The 20,362-nt window shown below is 36.5% G+C and overlaps 1 protein-coding gene across 1 annotated transcript; it reads left to right on the top strand.

The window, feature by feature from the left end:
• The first annotated feature begins 3,964 nt into the window (after positions 1-3,964).
• Positions 3,965-7,108, top strand: LOC142173628 (uncharacterized). Its single transcript, XM_075239254.1, has 8 exons — positions 3,965-4,251; positions 4,394-4,691; positions 4,789-4,897; positions 5,198-5,670; positions 5,785-5,928; positions 6,041-6,223; positions 6,542-6,714; positions 6,874-7,108. Exons 1-8 carry the CDS (start codon positions 3,965-3,967, stop codon positions 7,106-7,108), a joined length of 1,902 nt encoding a protein of 633 aa, XP_075095355.1.
• Positions 7,109-20,362: the final 13,254 nt, after the last annotated feature.

Here is a 20,362-nt window from a genome sequence, read left to right on the forward strand (position 1 = left end):
CATTACCAGTAGATTTGGTGAGCTCCATTTTAGTTTGTGGCGTTCGTTGATTCCAAAATTTTATCTTACTATTCAGTATTTCTTAGAGGATTTATAGATATAGTCAGAACAGAGTCATGGGTGTCCACTTTGCATTATATTTGCTTTTCAATGTATTCTAGATAACATGATAAATTTCTTTTTAGACTATTATTTCGATTAAAGATTCAGAAAAGAATTAACTTTAAATCATATCGAATTGTGTTGAGATGCATTGCATAACAGAAATAGAACAGAATAGAAAAGCCAAGATGGTTCACTCAGTCAAGTTAAGGCACCGAGTGACGATTATGACTTATTAGAAATTGGGTCGTGACAAACTTGGCATCAAAACAGCAGATTCAGAGAGTCCTAGGTGTCTATAAAGCCATGTCAGTAGAGTCTCATTTATTGTTGTGAGGGCCCTACTTCTATAAACGAGGGACTACAGATATTTAAGAAAAGTTTCGCATTCTTCCTTACTCTAGATCGTGCGTTAAAGCTTAAAGTGAGAATCAGACTTCTATTTTCGTCGATTAATCGAATGATTGATATAATAATGTGATTAAAGGCTCTATGAAGAAAGGCTAGCAAGGCATCACTGTCTACAAGTGAGGTGGTTTACTGTGCTAATTTCCTTTAAGTGAGAATGAAGTTTAAGTCGAGAACTGACCAAGGAATATATATCCCAAAAGGGAGAATGAAGTGAGACCGAGATTGATTCATAACTGTTACAAATCAGAACTACATAAATATATAAAAGACTTTGTAATAAAAGGATGAGGTGATGATGTCTCCAATAAGGTCAGAGTTGTCATTAAACTCACAAGGAGTTGGTGCTAGTGAGGTTAATTGGAATACGATAAAAAAGACTAAATTCTTAAGTTATGTCAAAATTTAATTTAGTTACCAAGAAGGTCAGTCATGGTATAGGCCACTGTTAACGTGAAGAGATTAGGCGGAAAAGAGACATATCAGGATTTGTGTCCCTAAGTTGAGATCAAATTTTGGTTTAATACAACGAGGCTAATAAGTTATTTACAAAGACTAATAAGTTATGTACATGGGTCAGATAAGAATTGTACATATTCTTAGGGTGAAACTTATGGTAGTTGCAATGAGTACTTTGTGGCTCCTATCAAAGAATGTCCTCTAGATGATGAAGATGATAAGAAGAAATAGGTAGTTTATTATTTTTATGAGAACCTATGAGTAACACAATGAATAGATCTATTGAAGCGCATGCGTAGTCTACTAGAGTTTAAGAAGTACTAAAAGACATGACCTCGAGATCTCAAAGTTGAGATAAATTACCACCATGAGGTGACCCACGGTAGAATGACAACACCAAGCTCTTTAAAGATACGATGCCTGGTCATGAGTACCAAAGATCAAGAGGAGATAGAAGGGAGGTAAATATACACTATAACGCATTCTCTTTAGGGAAAAGAAAAATTACAAAACTTAGAAAGACATAATTGCATTATGGAGAGAATGAATGCTAAAGAAAATGGATGAAGCGAGCAATATACTTCCAATAAGATACAAGTGTGATGGGTTGGCTTAACACCATAAGGCTCTTAAAGTGATACAGATATGTTTTGAAGCTTGCATAGATATGAAAGATTCAGAGATATGTTATTACGTGACTTGAATCACAACTATATAATGTTTTGATCGTCGCCAGCAGTACCTATTATGACTTAAGGTTGAGCTTGAGAATAATCGTATGTCAACTAGCTAAGCACAGAATTTATAGCATGCATGCATATACATAATGAGAATATATGATATTTATATATTTTAATAAGATAGATGTGTTTTTATAATAAAAAAAAGCTTTTGCGCATGGCTCATTCTCTCTCGGTGCATGATAACTAACGTGCGCCTACCATGGGGAAAAGAGCGTGTGTACCATCACAGAAGTTACTAATGGCTCAAGCTTCCTCTTTGCTACTTCATAAAGGATAGAAGAACACTCAAAACTCTGCTCAAATTGGGGGGAAATCTAATGAAACAGTAACAAGGAAAAGTGAGGTATAAAAGCAACATGCAATTGTCCAGCAGAATGGGAGGAAGTCATTAATGAACCTATCAGTGAATCATCGAGCAGTGGGAAGAAATTGTGGGCTGATCAAGTCGAAGAGGAGGAGAGAACAGAGAAGACGAACTCAATTTGGGACAACTTTGATATCTCGAAGATATCAAATGCTGGATTCAAATTGGAATACGTATCCCCAATTAAACATGGTAAGTAAACTATTATAGAAATTGATACAGAGGATATTGCAACTGAAGTAGAATTTTGTACGGGGTAAGGCAAGTGCCTCGGGGCCCCATTTTTTAGGAATAATATATATTTTATAGGTTTATAGTTTTTTTAATATATATAAAAAAAGAAAGAAAAACTTTTAGATATATTAACAAAGCAAAGCTTAAAATAGTATAAAAAAAAGGTAAAGATTTGACTCACTTAAATATAGTAGAAATATTGGAAAAGTCGTATTGAAAGTATTAAAGTAATAAGATTTCTAGCTCCACAAATAAGAGATGCTTTAATAAAATTAGTAGAAGTTAGTGAGGATCCAAAAATGAAAAGTGAAGCAAGTTGTTTAGCAACATATGAGCTTGAAAATTTTGACTTTTTATTGGGCATGACTATTTGGTATGATATATTATTTTCTGTTAATTTAGTTAGCAAAAGTTTACAATCAAAAGATATGCATATGTATATTGCCATAGATTAACTAAGAGGTCTAATTTCTTTTTCTAAAAAATATAGAGAAGAAGGATTTACAAATGCTATAATTTCAGCTAAGGAAATTGTATTTGAGATGAATATAGAACCTGAAGTTCGTAATAAACGTGTAATACTTAAAAAGAAACAATTTGATAAGAATGTTGATAATGAAATCACAAAGGCTCTTGAAGAATCTTTTAGAGTTGATTACTTCTTATACATAGTAGATCAAGCTATTTTTTCACTTCAAAATAGATTTGAACAATTTGAAGTATATGAAAATATCTTTGGTTTCCTATTTAGTGGTAAAAATTTGAGATCATTAGATGACGAGAATTTGAAGTATTGTTTTAACCTTGAATGTTCCTTAAAACATAACAGTCACATTGATATTGATGGTTTAGACTTATTTTCTGAATTAAAAGTGTTAAGAGAAATAGTACAGGTAGAAGATAATATTCTAATCGATATACTCAATCAAATAAAAAGACTTGATTCTTTTCCAAATGCTTATATTGCTTATAGAATAATGTTAACAATTCCTATAACAATTGCTTGAGCATAAAGAAGTTTTTTAAAATTAAAATTGATAAAATCTTACATAAGATCAACACTGTCTCAAGAAAGATTAAATGTCTTGGCTATATTACCAATTGAAAAGGAATTATTAGAAAAAATCGATTATAAAAAAATTATTAACAACTTTGCATCTAAAAAGTTAGAAGAATAGATTTTAAATAAAAATATATATTATAACGTTCTTATAAATACTTAGGCCCCATATTAAACTTTAGCCTTAGGCCCCACATGTTCTTGAGCCGCCCCTGGATATTGCAACTGAAGTGGAGTTTTGGAAGAACTATGTTGTTTGCTATGTCTTAGGAGCTTTTCCCCCCTTTTTTCGGTTATGAAGGGATATATACAGAGGCTATGGGCAGAGCATAGTTTGAACAAAGTAGTGATGCTGAAAAATGGAATTATACTTGTTAAATTTGATAGTGATATTGGTATGAACGAAGCTATATAGGGGGGATATATCACTTCGACATTAAGTCATTTATTGTGAAGAAATGGAACCCTGACATGGAGTTCACAAGAGAGGAATTATACACAGTCCCAATATGGATCAAACTTCCAAGCCTAGAATTTATGTATTGGAGTCCAAAAGGGTTAATTTAAATAGGAAGTCTAGTAGTAAAACCAATGATGGTGGATCAAAACACTGAAAAGAAGGCGGGGCTCAGTTTTGCTAGACTGTTAGTGGAGGTGGACTTAAAGGCAAACCTTCCAGATGTAGTGTTATTCAGAAATGAAAAAGGGATTGTGGTTGAACATAAAGTTCTCTATGATTGGAAACCAGCACTCTATAACTACTGTAAAAAGTATGGGCACTCTGAGGATGTTTGTAGGAAAAAGAACCCTTCAAAACCTGTTGAAAAAATGCAGGAGGAAAGGGTGCAGGATGACAACCAGAAGAAGAAAGAAGAGGATAAGTAGGATAGAAACCAAGACAAAGAGGCAGTGCAATCTCCAAACAAAGGTAGCAGTAAGAATGCAGGCTCGATCACTTCTTTGAAGACAGGAAAAGCTCAGATCATAGGCTCTCAGCAGGTTGCTAGGGCAAATTCCTTTCAGGCACTTGATAAACCAGGAATTAGTAAGGCACAAGAGATGGTTCCAGTGGGCAAAGTGGGAGGCCAATCCATTCCTTTGTCAGGGAATGGTTAATATTCTTTCTTGGAATGTAAGGGGGCTAAATGCCCCTAATAAGCAAAAGAAGACTAAACTCCTTTGCAATGATGAAAAAGTTGGAATGATAGGATTATTAGAAACAAAAATAAAGAAAGATAGAATTGAGCAAGTAACAGAAAAACTATTTAGTGGATGGCAATATATCACAAATTTGGAGGCTCATTATAATGGGAGAATATGGGTTACTTGGAGGCTAGAGTACTACATTAGTTAATCCAAAAAGCATCACTGCACAGGGAAAAACATGTGAAGTTTATTATGTCCCTCTCCAAATTCAGTTTACTATTACCTTTGTGTATGCATTTAACACTAAGGAAGAGAGAAAGAGCTTATGGAGCTGGTTACTTGAACAAAACTCAGAATGCAAGGAGCCTTGGCTAATCACAGGTGACTTCAATTCAGTTTTAAATATAGAAGACATGATATGGGGTAATCCAGTTACATGGGCAGAAGTAGTAGACTTTAACAATTGCATGGGAGAATGTGGATTCTTATAACTACCATACCAAGGCAGTAAATATACCTAGAATGATAGATACTTGTGCAAAGAATATATTCTAAAATAGACTGGACTTTCATTAATGGGGAATGGTTAGACCTTATGCCATCATGTAATGCCAAGCTCCTACCTGAGGGTATAAGTGACCATTGTCCTATAATGATAACTCTATCAGATGATACTCCTAGGGTCAAAAAGATCATTCAAGTACTGCAATGCTTGGGCACAACACTCTCAGTTTAATCAAATTGTATCAGATTTATGGAGAACACCTATAGAAGGATGTAAAATATTTCAGATTGTTAAAAAGCTGAAACTACTAAAAAGGAAGCTTAGGGAACTCAACAGTCAATACTTCAGCAATATTAAGCAAACAGCTAAAGTTGATAGACAAGCCTTGAAGCAAGTGCAGGAGAGGTTGCAGACTGATCCTAGTAACCATGACCTTCAACAGGAAGAACCTGAGAAATATCAGAAGTTTAGAGAATCATCCTACCTTGCTGAAATGTTCCTACAACAGAAAAGAAAAGCTATATGGATAAGGTTGGGAGATAACAATATAGGGTACTTCTACTCAATAATAAGACACAAAAGATTAAAGCTAGCTAATATTCAATTAAAAGATGACCAAGGGGTATCGCAGACAGAACCTGGAGCAATTGTAGATTTGTTCCTGAACTACTATCAGGAATTGCTTGGGCAAAAGACCATTATTAGAAGAAGAGCATAAAAAGGCTTCATACAAAATGTTCCCTTACTAACAACAGAATTACAGCTGAAGTTACTGCATCCAATTGAGGAAAGGGAAGTCAAGAAGGAATTATTCCAGATTGATAGCAATAAAAATCCAGGTCCTGATGGGTATAGCAGTGGGTTCTTTAAAGCTTCTTGGAACATTCTAGATTGTTATATTTCTAAAGTAGATTAATTCCACCAGCATTGCTCTAATCCCTAAGGTAACTGATCCTGAGTATGCCAGTCAATTCAGACCAATTGCATGTTGTAATGTCTTGTACAAATGTATTTCAAAGGTGATTTGCAGTAAGCTAAAAGATGCAGTAAATTACTTAGTACCAGACAATCAGTTAGCACTTGTGCAGGGTAGATCCATGATGCACAATGTGCTCATATTCCATGATTTGCTTAGGAACTATAATAGGAAGACATCACCTAGATACATAATGAAAATTGACCTCTGGAAAGCTTATGATATGGTCAGTTAGGAGTTCTTAGAAGAGATTCTGCTTGGCTATGGATTTCCAGAAAGATTTATCCAATTGATTATGGCTTGTATGACTTTACCAAAATTCTCAATCACTGTAAATGGTGAACAACATGGATATTTTTAAGGTCGGAGGGGACTTCGACAAGGTGATCCAATATCACCTTTACTTTTTGTGTTGGACATGGAATACCTCTCCAGAACATTAGGGAGGATGGGTGAACTTCCAGACTTCAAGTACCATCCAATATGTAAACAATTAAAGTTGAACCATCTCATCTTTGCTAATGATTTAATGGTTTTTTGCAAGGGTGAAGAGAGATCTGTGAATAGAGTAATGGAAGCACTAAAGCATTTTAGTGAGGTGTCAGGACTAATAGCCAACTTGGAAAAATCTAACATATTCATGACAGGGGTGACTAATCAAGCAAATGAGAAATTGTTGGCTGCCACAGGGTTCTCAAAGGGGTCTTTTCCTATTAGGTACCTTGGCCTTCCTTTGTCACCTAAGAGGTGGAGCAAGCTGGAGTGTCAACAACTGATAGAGAAGATCACTCACAGAATTAATGTAACCTATGCAAAGAAGTTGTCACATGCATGAAGGATTCAAATGATAACTGCAGTTTTATTTTTAATATACAGCTTTTGGGGTGCAATATTTATTTTACCTCAGAGTGTCTTAAAGGAAGTTGATAAAAGATGTCGAGATTACTTATGGGATAGCTCAGAAGATAAGAGAAGAGTACCATTAGTTGCATGGGAGAAGATATGTTGTCCTAAGAAAAATGGTGGCCTGAACATCAAGGGATGCAGTAGTTGGAATAAAGCTTCAGCTGGGAAACTGTTGTGGCAGCTAACTGATAAGTGGAGATTTTGACTACTTATTAGCGCCTTTTAGCTTTTGTTTTAGTCCAAAAGCATTTAATTGTGTTCCCGAAAATTGATGAAATGTGCTAAATTACAGGAATATTGGAAGATGGACTCCCGAGATAAAATCCAACTCAAAAAGGAGTAATCTAAACTCAAGGTCATAAAAGGCATAGAAGCTCACAAGTGTGGACCGCAGAATATCATCTGCGGCTGCAGATGATGAAGGATAAGCCAACAGACTTTTGTGCAAAATGTGGTCCGCGTATGAGTTGTGTTGCCGCAAACGATGGCTAGAAATAAAGTTCAGACAATGTGCATTTCAAGTCCTTCAGAAGTGCGGACCGCACAGGAATTGTGCGGCCGCAGGTGTAAAAGTGCGGACCGCAGAAGACCCAGTTACGACCGCAGATGTAAAAGTGCGGACCACATAAAGGATGCCTTGCGGCCGCAGATCAGAATTATGCGGCCACAGACCTCCAGTTCCTGACAAGATTGAAGAAATATGCGGACCGCAAATGGAATTGTGCTACCGCAGAACCTCCCAAAGGGCATTCACAATTTTAGGTTAACTTTTGACATCAGCTGCTACAGTAGTCGTTTCTCTTTACTTCTTTTAGTAGTTTTTCATATTTTAGGATATTTTAACATAGATTTGATCATTTTTATTTTGCAATATGAGTTTAATTAGCATTTCTTCTTCTTTTTCTTCAATATCAAGCATAAGTAGCTAGATTTTTACTAGAGTTTTCACCCAACCCTAGTGTGTAGACCTTATGGGTGTTTAATTTAATGCTTGTTATGGTTGAGTGTTTATTATTTAGCCTTGTTCATGCTTTAATTTGTGAAATTAATAGTTGCAAACATTAGTTCATGCCTATTTGACTTGGTCTCTACTTGAAAAAGAGAGGCTTAGTCTAGGAAAACTTAGCTAACAAGAAATTGGGTCAATCGAGAGATTGATAATCCCAATTAAAGGGTTCAACCTAGAGATAGTGATAACCCGACTTGAGCTTTTATCAACCATTTTGTGCAATACCCATTTGGGCTTGAGAAAGCCAAATTGGGCAAAATCACTCTCTGACCGAGAGGTATTGAGTGAGTAATTGAGTGTTGATAGCTATAATACACCTCGATCAATAAAATAAGCATTAACGTTTATATCTCATTAGGCAAACACCTAGGTGATGGTCATAGACCTAGGCTTTTTACAGAACCTGAAAAACAACAAAAACAATTCTCTTAGTTTTATTTCTCAACTTTTCAATCTTAGATTTAAATTAGACATAGAATCAACCCAAATTTGTGAAAGTGTAAATTGAGATAGTCAAACTCACATATTACAATATATACTCCTAACTCCAACATATAGCTCCCTGTGGAAATCGATCCCGACTCTTGTTGGGTACTATTATTGAAATCGACCGTTTCATAACTTTGAATTGAGATGTGAAATTGGAAAAGATCACTAACTCGGAGTAAGAACTTATTATGGGTCAAATGGGTGCATGGCATCTATATCAAGAATGATCCTAATGTATGGTCTCACACTATGCCCCAAGATTGCAATTGGTATTGGAAAAAACTAAATTCCCTAAAAGAGAAGATGCAAGAATGGTATGTGCAGGGTAAATATATACAAACTCCTAAAGGGGACTATTCCATAACAAGCAGCTATAATGATATACTGGGATGCCAAGAAAAGATGGAGAATGTGAGTCTAATTTGGAGTAATTTTGCACAGCCAAAACACAGAATCATTGCTTGGCTAGAAACTAAAAAGAGATTGCTAACAAAAGAAAGATTAGGCTAAATGCGGATTACAGTTATAGATATGGCTTGTTGTTTATGTGATGATGAAGCAACTGAGACTAGCCAATATTTGTTTGGCAACTGTCCTTGGATACAGGCTATTAGAAGATCACTTTTGCAATGGACAGATACTCGACTGCATGCTGGTGAGCCTAAACTGGTATTTGATTCAATTAGAAGAAAGCATTGGCAGAAACTCAAGAAGGAAGTGATGGCTATCATATCGGGAGCAACTATCTACCACGTATGGACTACCAGGAATAAAAAATTGTTTCAAAATGGAAATGTACAGGTGGATACTATAGTTACACAGATTAAGAAAGAGATAAAAGAGAGAATAGGTATGATCAAACTGTCAAATAGAGGAAGTAGGAGTAGAGGATTCATACAGAGACTATTGTGTAATTAGAGATATGGAGTCCTAGTTTCTTTGTGGAAGCTAGGAGCTCTTTAGGTGTATTGTTTAATTTTATTATCAATGGTAATATTCACAGTTGTTACCAAATAAGATAGATGTTTAGCCTGGCTAAGGTGCCGTAGTATCACAGAAAGATTCAGAAAAGTCAAGCCTTAAAGGGAAAGATATCAGAAATGTTAGCCTTCGCGCTAGAAGTTTAATTCCAAGATACACCAAGAAATTTTGTAAATGTATGATATCAAAAAGGTAAGATTACATAAAACATATATTTTTCTATGGTGCACCCATATAGTTGTACCAATTCAGAGTAGATTTTGAGAATTGGCATATGAGTTTCTCGAAGAGCCTCACTTTCTCAAGTTCGGCTAAATGTGACTCAAAATAGAATAAAACATTACGAGAAATAGTATCAAGGTGATTTGCATGTAAAGTGTGCAACCTAATGTAATAAATTGGATGGTATATGATGTTTAGACATAAGATTTGTAGTTTTGAAGAGTCGTAAAGTTCGGATACAATAAGAACCAAGAGAGCCCGAGATGAGTGAGCCAATTGATCAAATAAGTGATCAGGTGTTAGGTATTACACGAGCTAGACGATGAAATAAGAAAGTAAATCCTAAAGAGATAGATAACTAGAAGAAAATAAGCCACTAGATGAGATCATGACTAACTAGTGGTATTAAGAGATGCAGTAATGAATCGAGAAGGGGTTCATCTATAAAGTATTAAATCGAGGAAGTCTTGAATATTATGAAAGGATTAAATGCGCGTGGAAGTACATTTAAAGAGATGTTGACAATACTAGGATAAATCTAGACTAATGGTTAGTACTCGAAAAACCTATATATGACGTAAGTATCAAAGTAAATGAAGGACACTTTGCTCCAAGAAGATGGATGCATGAAAGAACATATCTCCTTACGAGAATAGTGATTACTAGGTTACTGAAGTGAAATATCTGCAATTAAGGAAGAATCCTATGAAGCACAAAGAAGGTTAAAGAACACGCTCAATCATTTAAGAGTGAGTCATGATAAGTAAAATCAGTAGAAGATTGGTCCAACAAGAAGAGACCTCATCCATCTGGAAAACAAATAGATACTAAATCAATATAATTGTAATATATGTGGTGTCATGACCATAGACTCATACTAGGGAATGAATTAACATCCTCTTTTAAGGTTCAATGCCAAAACCATTTATCGTTGGCTAGCAAACCATCATCGAAGTAAATGGCAGGTCCAAGTATGTACTCAAGTTTAAAGGTGCTTGTATAATGCGAGTTTAATACCAAAAGTGATATAAGAGTACCATGGATGTTGTAGTAGATTAGGATGTATCAAGGGATTAACAGAGCAAGATGAGAGATGCCACAGGAAAATGGATATCATAAGCACACATATAGCGCAAAACAAAGGGATAAAGTTTTTAAAGTGTTAATAGCCTTAGAGGCTAAGGCAACAATAAAGTATTTTTAGCCAAAGAGCTAGAGCAGAGTACGCTAGAGCGCCTAAGCTATGCGATGCGGTAGCCCTAACATGTGCCTATTGTACACTTGATTGCGTGATATACTTGAGAATGGTGCCAATAAGTGAGCCATGGCAGACGTTAAATTGCAATAATCCCAAGGATGATAGAAGAACACCACTATGTTTTGGGTAATTTCAAGAAATTAGAAAGGATGAGAAGATGAAGAACATACATGGATGTTCTAGAGTTTACGTGTCACCACTTGTCACAAGCCATATGGAGGTGGATAATAGCTTATCCGTAGAATATTTAACTCACAAAGTTAGATATTTTCACAAGTTCAGAAAGAGTTTTATTTGTAACAATCAAATGGGCAGAGGGTCGAGTTGCCAAATTGATATAGTGAACCTGATAAGATAAGTGGTATACTAAGACCCAAAATGGATAAAAGGAATGTTAGATATAAACGATTAAAGGGTGGCAACAGTCCTATGTGGAAGAATGGCGTCATGAGATTGAGGTTGCGAGAAATATGGTATGTTATAAATATGTGGTCTATAAGGAAAGTACATCTACTTTGAGAAGAAAAGGGAGGTGACATCTCAATCCCCCTAAACCTTTTGTCAGAAAGAAAAAGCAAGAAAGAAAGGACTAAATATGAGTCATGTTTCCGATATAACTTTATAATTTGTATGAGCAGACCTACAATAAAGGGTGCATTTCAAACCTATATGTGCCTTTTCGTGATGAAAGAACTAGAATAGAAGTGGAATAGTTAGTATGGTTAAGTCGCAAACCAAAATAGTAAGAGTGGCTAATTCGAACATAGAGGCTGAATCACAAGCCGGGGGGGTAGGGGTATTATGAAATTATAATTGTATGGTAGCTTCATAAGATATATAAGGGAACTTACGTTGGTTTTACTATTACATAATTTCTCTTAAAGGTCACGAAAGATCTATATAAATAAAGTCATGTTCCATGTTATCCTCAAGAAATTATAGACTAAAGAAAGACTTAGAAAAGGCTACATGAAAAGCAGAAGAAGACATGAAGAAAAAGTACTCTCATTTATTTGAGGAAGAGGTATGTAAATGTTCCAAGTTCGATAAGTTTTTATACTTGTATGTGCACTAGTTTTGATAGATATATATGATCATGAGAGCCTTGATTTTGGATTGTAGTTGGATAGCAATGTGGGAAATAAAGATTGAGATTTGACATGTTGAAAATACTGTGGTTGCTCTAATTCCAAAGGAGGCACTATAGAAATTTATAAGAAATTCAAAGTGTTGGCTAAAGTTTGCATTTTAGGTAAACTATGCAAAAGATACAGAGAGCTAATGGAAGGAGTGTTAACTTTAAGTGACCCATTCGATATTCAAGGACAAATGTCATATAAGGAGGGGAGATTGTAAAGCTCCGGAAAACTTTTGCTAAGTATTATGTTCTCGCTCAAGCTCTAAGTTGGACACAAAGATGTGTGAAAATTTATGAAGACATAAAATACATAAATCTTATGTTTAGAAGGTTGAATAGATAGTTATAAGAGGAGAGGAGTAAATTAAAATTCACTGGAGTTGTTTAAGGGATAAAAATGACCTTAGCCGCATATTACCTAAGTTTAAATGATCATATATATCAATATATAATGAATTGAGATTTTATCTATATATCAAAAGAAAGCGCTTGAAGTATAGTTTCTAACACTTCAAACTGTTCATCATTTCGATGTTCCTATAAAAAGGTTATAGGCATTTTACTGTAGACTATCTTGTCAAAAAAAATGGGCCGCGTTTTTGGGCACACAGGGGCCCCTCCAGGTGCGAATGATAACACCAAAATAAGAAATAATTTTATATGGGAAGTTTTGGGCAATGTTGGGCGCGGACCGTGACGCTGAAGGCGTGAAGTTGAAATAAAAGAGACGAGGAGAGAGAAAATAGCCTCATTCTTTTAAGATTAAGCCTCCCCTCTTATCCTCAAGTCATCCAAGGGTTCTCATACTACCTAAGGTGAGTTTTCAATTCGATTAACATTAGAATAATACTTCCAAACATCAATTCTAACAATATTCCATCTCAAAATTGCTAGATTCTCAACAAGAACTCAAGAACAAGGTCTCTCCGCTAACCTAGAGTTTTGCGATTCAAGGTAAGTTTCGTAACCGCTTTCAACCACAATTGTTAGAAGGGTTTATGGTTGATATTTTTTCCTAGAAACTACTACAAAACTTAGATTAGCAATGAACCCTAGAAAGAGAGAAGAATCAAACCTAGGGTTTCTATATTTTGGAAATCTTGGAACTTCTAGTATTGATTTTTAAATTAACTATGTATAGATTTGTTTGGTGGGTTGAACTCATTGGATTTGAGAAAAAGAAGGTATTCAAAAGCAAGGAATCAAGGTGAGTAGAGACAATGCTTTTACTAAAGTTGTCTTCTCACAAAGATCATGACATGAGTATTTGTTGGACTGTATAGGAAGTTAATGTGGGCTCTGAATAGAACGAGTGGACTCACATTATTCATTAGAATTATAGAAAAGATCTTAGATGATTATCATGGTTAATAACTCGAGAATAGTATGTTGTTCAGTAAATCATGTCTCATGCATCCATGACTTGCATATATTTCTTTAATGTATAAACTACTGAAATTTCTTTTACATGATTTTATGGAGCTGTTTTGATGAGAACTGTGAAGATATATCATTGTTTTAAATTTTGTGATACAAGAATCACTCAGAATAATATTTTGAGAGTTTCCTTAGATCTCTGAGAATGGTTCATAGCCTATAGTAGTTTATGTTACCCTAAAACTAGTCGTACCAGAATAGGAGATTAGTGTACTGTTGGCTCAGGCACTATGATAGAAGTGCCCTGGTAAGGCACAAGAACACGAGCATGCAAGAACCTTAAACTGTGAGGCACCACAGGAATGAGGTCCAGGCAATCAGGCTGGGATCGTCCATCATACTAATCATATGGTGACATTTTCAGAATGAATGTCAGAATCAATGGAACTCCCCAGAAAAGAAAAGAAAATGCTTTAGAAAATTTACAAGGATTATTATGCAAAAGTTTACATATTTGTCTATTTGAATTTTATATTTTTTTTCCAGAAAATAAAACAAAAGAAAAAAAGAAGAAGAGAATTTTCAAGATTGACATCAAGAAGATTTTTACAATAAATATGAGTTGTCTGTTTCAACTCTTTATTAGAAGCTTTTAGAATTTTCGTATATCATGCATACATACTTCTTTTGGAGTCTCGTTCCGACTTTAGTAGGAGGATTGCTTTACTTACTGAGTACCGTAGTGATGTACTGACGTTCTCTTCATGGGAACCTACATTGACCTATGTCAATGTGGGCACAGATTTTGTAGGTAACCAGGCTGCGAGCTAGGATATTCTCCTCCCATTACCAACAGATTTGGTGTGCTCCATTTTAGTTCGTGGAGTTCGTTGATTCCAAAATTTTATCTTACTATTCAATATTTCTTAGAGGCTTCATAGACATAGTTAGAACAGAGTCATAGGCGTCCACTTTGCATTACATTTGTTTTTCAATGTATTCCAGATAACATAATGAATTTCTTTTCATACTATTATTTCGATTAAAGATTCAGAAAAGAATTTACTTTAAATCATATCGAATTGTGCTGAGATGCATTGCATAACAGAAATATAACAGAATAGAAAAGCCAAGATGGTTCGCTCGGTCAAGTTAAGGCACTGAGTGCCTACGACTTGGTTAGAAATTGGGTCGTGATAATATGTTAGTCCCTTTGCGCTTTAAGTTGGCCTTTTCGTGGGTTTGCCCTTAAAAGGACATGTAATATTGCAATCTTAAGGTGGACATTTAAATCCTTTTGTACCTTAAGCTGGTCTTGTTGCGGTTGGTACTTTTATATGTTGTTGAGAATTTGTCATTCTATATGTTGCCATGGATTTGTCCTTTTATTTGCCATATGAACCTTTTCGCCTTAAGATTAGGCCTCCGACTTTCTGGCAAGATGACAGGATGAGTATCCCTCCCTTCACACTTTGAGAGTAATCTCTCCGGTATTCGAGCGAGGATAAGTATCTATCCCTTCACACCCTAAGTTATCCCTCTGATTTTTCGGGCGAGAATGAATGTCCATCCCTTCACACCCTAAAATCACCTTTGCATAGAAGTTTAACCTTAATTGTTTGGCCAGCAAAAAATAGAGGGGAACAGTAAAAGGAAAAAAAAAAAAAAAAACCTATGTGGTGCTCGCAAATCAAACTCGAGAGTTGATACAAAGGCTGCTGTGTCTTGATATTAACAGTTGGAGAAAACGCAGCTATATATAGCGAGCAAATAGCAGTTGTCTAAGGAAGTAATGTCGATGTGGGATCAAGTGTTATAATTTATCTGCTAGAAGGACTTTGACTCTCAAGGCGGCAAGTATTTCCTAGTTACATGCAAACTGGAAATTGCTTACGAGATAAAACGAAAGGGAGAATAGTAGAAGGCTCTGTTGGAGACTTGGAGTCAAAAAGGGAGAAGTCATTCGTGGGTCCCGCATACGTGCATATATTCTTGGAAGATAATATTCTCATTTTAGCCAACTATCAAAATTGTTGCCTCCACCTAGATTTACAATGTCAGGCCATTTGTCTTTAGCTAAAAAGATTTTCTATCTTGGCATAAATGGTCAAAGGTGTGTAGTACTATATATATGCTGCCGGGCAAAACAAGTACTCTACGTGAGTAATTTTTGTGTGAGTACACTCGGAAAGATATGATAATTATATGGCGTTTCTTTTGTGATAAATGTTGCAAAACCGTACTTCGTTAAAATGCAGGCAACTAAACCAAATGTGAATTTCAAGTGATTGTTTTATGATACTTCAAGCCTTTGTCACGGATAATCGATAATTCAATACTCCGATAAGTCTTGAAGTAGGGGGTATTTGTAGGCATTTAAATTATATTTTAATTCAAGACAAATTAGTCCAAATATATATTATGGGCTAATATAATTGAATTAAATATATAAGTTTAATATACATGGATTGAATAAACAAGTCCAAATTCATTAGGCTAGCCCATTTAATTGGGTTGCGAATGATTAGCTACTTTGTCAAGCCCAAGAAGTCATCTTATTCTAGAGGCTCAGTTTGGTGCCACAAGTCAAATGATATGGCACGTCAAGTCAAACGGAACAACCGATGGGATCATGCCATGTGTCAAAATGACAAGGCATGCCAATACAAATTAAATGGCTAGTGAAACTATGCCACATGTGCAAGTGACATGTTCTAACCAATCAAATGTGGTCTTGTCACGCTTCAATCTGATTGGTCGGAAAGAGTTTGTTTTCATCACAACTCTTCTCTTCTACAACTATAAATATGGGTCTTCATAACTCAGAAAAGACACCAGAAGTTATAACAAGAAGCAAGTGAGAGCTCGTGGATCAAACGCCACAAATTTCTCTACAAGTTTCAAGCTTTAAGCAATCAAGTTCAATAATTCAAGTTCAAGCACAAGAACGAATAACAAATTAAGGTTCAAGGAGTACAAGTTCAAATCAAAGTTCGTGCTAGTTGAATTAAAGATCACCGTTCGTGGCAACAAACATAGATTCAAGATCAAGCTCAAATGCCCTTGAATTTATTTACTATTGGAAAGAAGAATCAGAGGAATCATAGAGACTGTAACAGTCAAATTATTTGAAATAAAATACTACGATTATTGCAATATTTTTTGGTCTCGATTATTTTTCTTGACGCAAATTTATTGTCTACATAAAGCTTAGATCATTGTGCTCGGTGAAGGTTGCAGAACAAGAAGTGAATATAACAATTGGTTATTTTTTTATTGAATAAAATAGTTCTATGGTTTTGCTTTCAATCAAACTATAAATAACACAATCTCTTGTATTTCATGCCAAAAACACAGGTTGAGTAGTACCTGTTACAACCCTATTTAAAATTTAATTTTTGAAATTTATTTTAAATTAACTTCAGACTGAACCTTCTCATCTTTGCTTCCTCTTCTTCTTAAAATTCTTTGATTTAAGGCCTTGTTTGGATGGTTGTTACCTATTGTATTATTTTGTATTGTATTGTTACTTTAAATACAATGTTTGTTTGATTGTTACTTACCTTTTATTTTATCATATCGTTAAATTCATCGTTACATAACAAGAAAAAGTGCAACTTTATGGAACGATGAATTTGGTGTGTTGGTGTCGTTTCCTTGCTTTTTTCTCTCATTTTTCCCTTCTTTATTATTAAATAATTATATTTTATCATTTATCCTTTTTTGTATATAATAATTCTACTGTTTGACCAAAAAATATACACTTTTGATTAAACTAATTAATATTGTATGACGAAGGGCTAAACATAGTTAATGATAATAACTTCAGATCTATAATCGATTAACACCAATCACGCAAAAGCAGTGTTGAGAGAAGATTAAATGTGATGTACATTCAATGTTTCAAGATCATTAATGATGGGGGGAATATCAAGCAATAAATAATGATAAATGACATTAAAGTAAATAAGGAGAATGATTCACCCAATATTAAATGAGGTGGATGATTCTTCTTTCTGACAATGATAAATGATAGACAAATACTAGAATGTTGGGACCCTTCTTGGATCTAATGGAAAAAGTGTGGAATAGTAGACAATCTAATATCTTTAGAAAGGTAGTGATTGTCTTTAATCTAGAGAGAAAGTCTACTTTTCAAAGAATGTTCTTATCATAGAATACTACATATATCTCTTTTTATATTTATATGGGACATTCCTCAGTCAACCCTAAAAGTATAGACACCAAGAATATTCAATAGAATATTCAATAGAATATTTTCCTGAATATTCTATTACAAAAACTAGTTGTTAGTACTCGACCTCGGCCGTTATTGACTACTCGGCTACGAGCCCCGTTATCTACTAATTGACCTCAACCATATCACTTTCTACGATACCGCTTCGTGTCAAATCTTAATGAAAGCAGATTTTGACCCATACAGTTAGTCCATCCGCTTATTGATGTCGGCCCTGGACGACCTCGATGAGCGGACTCTGTCTGTCAAGCTTGAGAAGTTTTATGCGAGCATGTCGAGTAATAGCGCTTTATACAGGATGGAAACATGGCCTTTTGTGATCCACAACCTAGGGGCACATCGTTTCATCGTGACGTTATGTCATCATGCATCATTATTATGCATTTTCCCGATACCCTGTGTCGTTTCCTGTGTCTTTGCCGCTTCGATATTTGAGCTGGGTAACTGTGGTTTGCTTCCTCGATATTGATGCCCTAACTCTTATAAATGGGGATATTAAGTTCTTATGTTCACTCTTTGCTTTCTAAAAATCGGATTTTCATACCCCCTTCTTCCTTAATCAGAATCTCTGCTTCCTTGATTTTACTTCATACTTATGCCTTCACCGATTTCGGTGGTTCTTTCTACTCGACTCTTCTACATTTGCACCCTCTCTATTCATAAACAAAAATGGTTAATGTGTCTTCTAATTTTGGGGGGATACCTAATCCTGCTCCTTTGGCAGTGTACATGGCTCCCAATGACCGTGGGGCTGCCATTGCCGTAGAAGATGAAAGCTTTCCTATGGTGGAGGAAATAATTCCCCATAGTGATAAGGCTAGAACTGACTTCTCAAAGCTACCCGAGGATGACCCTGAGGCCATAGAGTTCGAGATGGACGGGCTGCCCTTGCTAATTTCAGGGCGAAGTTCAAAATTCCAGTCCACATCGATCTGGTCCCAGCTGGACGTGATGTGGTGCATATTCATCGCCCTGGATATTGCGCGTTCTATGCATATCCATTCTACGTGGGATATTCTTTCCCATTCTCCCATTGGCAGAGAAGTTCTGTCGCTACTACGGTGTCTGCCCGACTCAGCTTTCTCCTTATATCTACAAGCTCATCCTCATGCTGTCAAAGTATGCGGAATTGGATGGCTGTGGGGTCTCTCTTTGCCACCTGATGTACCTTTTCACGCTGAGTTTTTATAGAGGGATGATGTTGCACCTTCATCACCGTAGAGGCAAAAGTTTGGTAGTAAAGATGGACGATAAAGCGAATCGTCGATTCTGGTTTAATTACTTCTTTGTCAAGACTGAGGACGTGGTGGCGAACGCGAACGGATTTCCTGAGGCATGGAATTACGCTCGTAAGTGTTTTCACTAAGTGCTCATTTTGCTTATTCTGGTCGCAGTCTAACCATTCTGTCTTTTTCTCCGTCAGTTGAGACCAAGCCCCCTCCATTGGTCTCAAATATTCATGAATGGGTTAGCCAGATCTTGCCCCACACAGTGGGGAATCGTGGGTGGCCGGCCTTTTTCCTGAAGTTCGGGCCGAAGCTTTTAGCGACTGTTGAGTTTGTCCATTCATATAGTGACTTTTTACTTATACCATTCTGGCCTTGTGGTCGCGAGTTCATCATGGCTTTGATAGTTGTCGTTCTAATAACTTTTGCAGGAGGGTCTTCGAAGAGGCGAAAAGCTCCTGCTCCGGCATTCCGTAAGAGGAAAGCCATTTCTGTTGCGGTGAGACCTGCTCGGTCGTCGACTACTGCAATGGGTGTCTCAACTTTGCCTCTACTTCATCTAGTTGATGAGGACGATGAGGAAGGATCGTCGCCGACTGATGATAATCTGCTTCGCCACAAGAGGCGATCTGTCGGTATCGGCGAAGAAAGTGCCTGTGTGGGAAGTTAAGTGATGGATAGTTTTGTCATCAGAGAAACGACGACTGTAGATCTCAGAGTTGGTGCTGAGCAGACGTCCACGATCCCGCCGCAGTCAGGGGCCGAGGGATGTACTTTTCTCTTTGAGGTCAGAATGGCTTTTGAAGGATCGTCGACGCGGATACCCGACGCCTTACAATGGGGTGAGGCATCAATCTCTTTACCGACAGAGGGCCCTTCCTCTCGAGTTGACAACAAGGGCAAAAGTTTTGCCGAAGAGGATTATGAGACGGGCTCCGATATGGACGCTGAGGAAGTTAGGATGATGGGGGAAGGACTTACCCGGCTTGAGGTGAGGTTGGAAGGGAGCACGCGGACCATTGCGATCCCTTTGGACCGGGACCTAGTAGTTGATACAAAGGACGTGGTCCCTTCTCTTGGTCCACTCTGTTCCAATATGGAGGGTAAGACCCTTGAGAAGTTGAAGGATTCCACTTTGTCGAAGAGCATAGCCGGCCTTGCTCTTAGGGTATGTTTGATATTCTGTTTCCTAATTCGTTTTTATGTTGATTTTGACTTTGTTCTTACCCGCTATGGCTTTCTTTTCAGACCGTGATCTTGGAGATTGAAAGTTCCCGCCGAGAGGAGAGGCGTAAGGCTATCTTCCAAAAGATAGAGCGGAAATATCGCGAATATCGTGATAAGCACCATCAGTTTTGCCTGGGAGTTGGTGGTAGTAGCATCTTTCGGGCCTTCCAAAGTGAGCTAAAGGAGAAGGATGACGAATTGGTGAAGGTCATTGGAAAATGTAGTGAGCTCGAGGGGGCGTTGAAGGACAAAGAGGAGGAGCTCGAAATGAGTA

Source organism: Nicotiana tabacum, chromosome 19 (assembly GCF_000715075.1).
Source record: "Nicotiana tabacum cultivar K326 chromosome 19, ASM71507v2, whole genome shotgun sequence".
NCBI lineage: Eukaryota > Viridiplantae > Streptophyta > Magnoliopsida > Solanales > Solanaceae > Nicotiana > Nicotiana tabacum.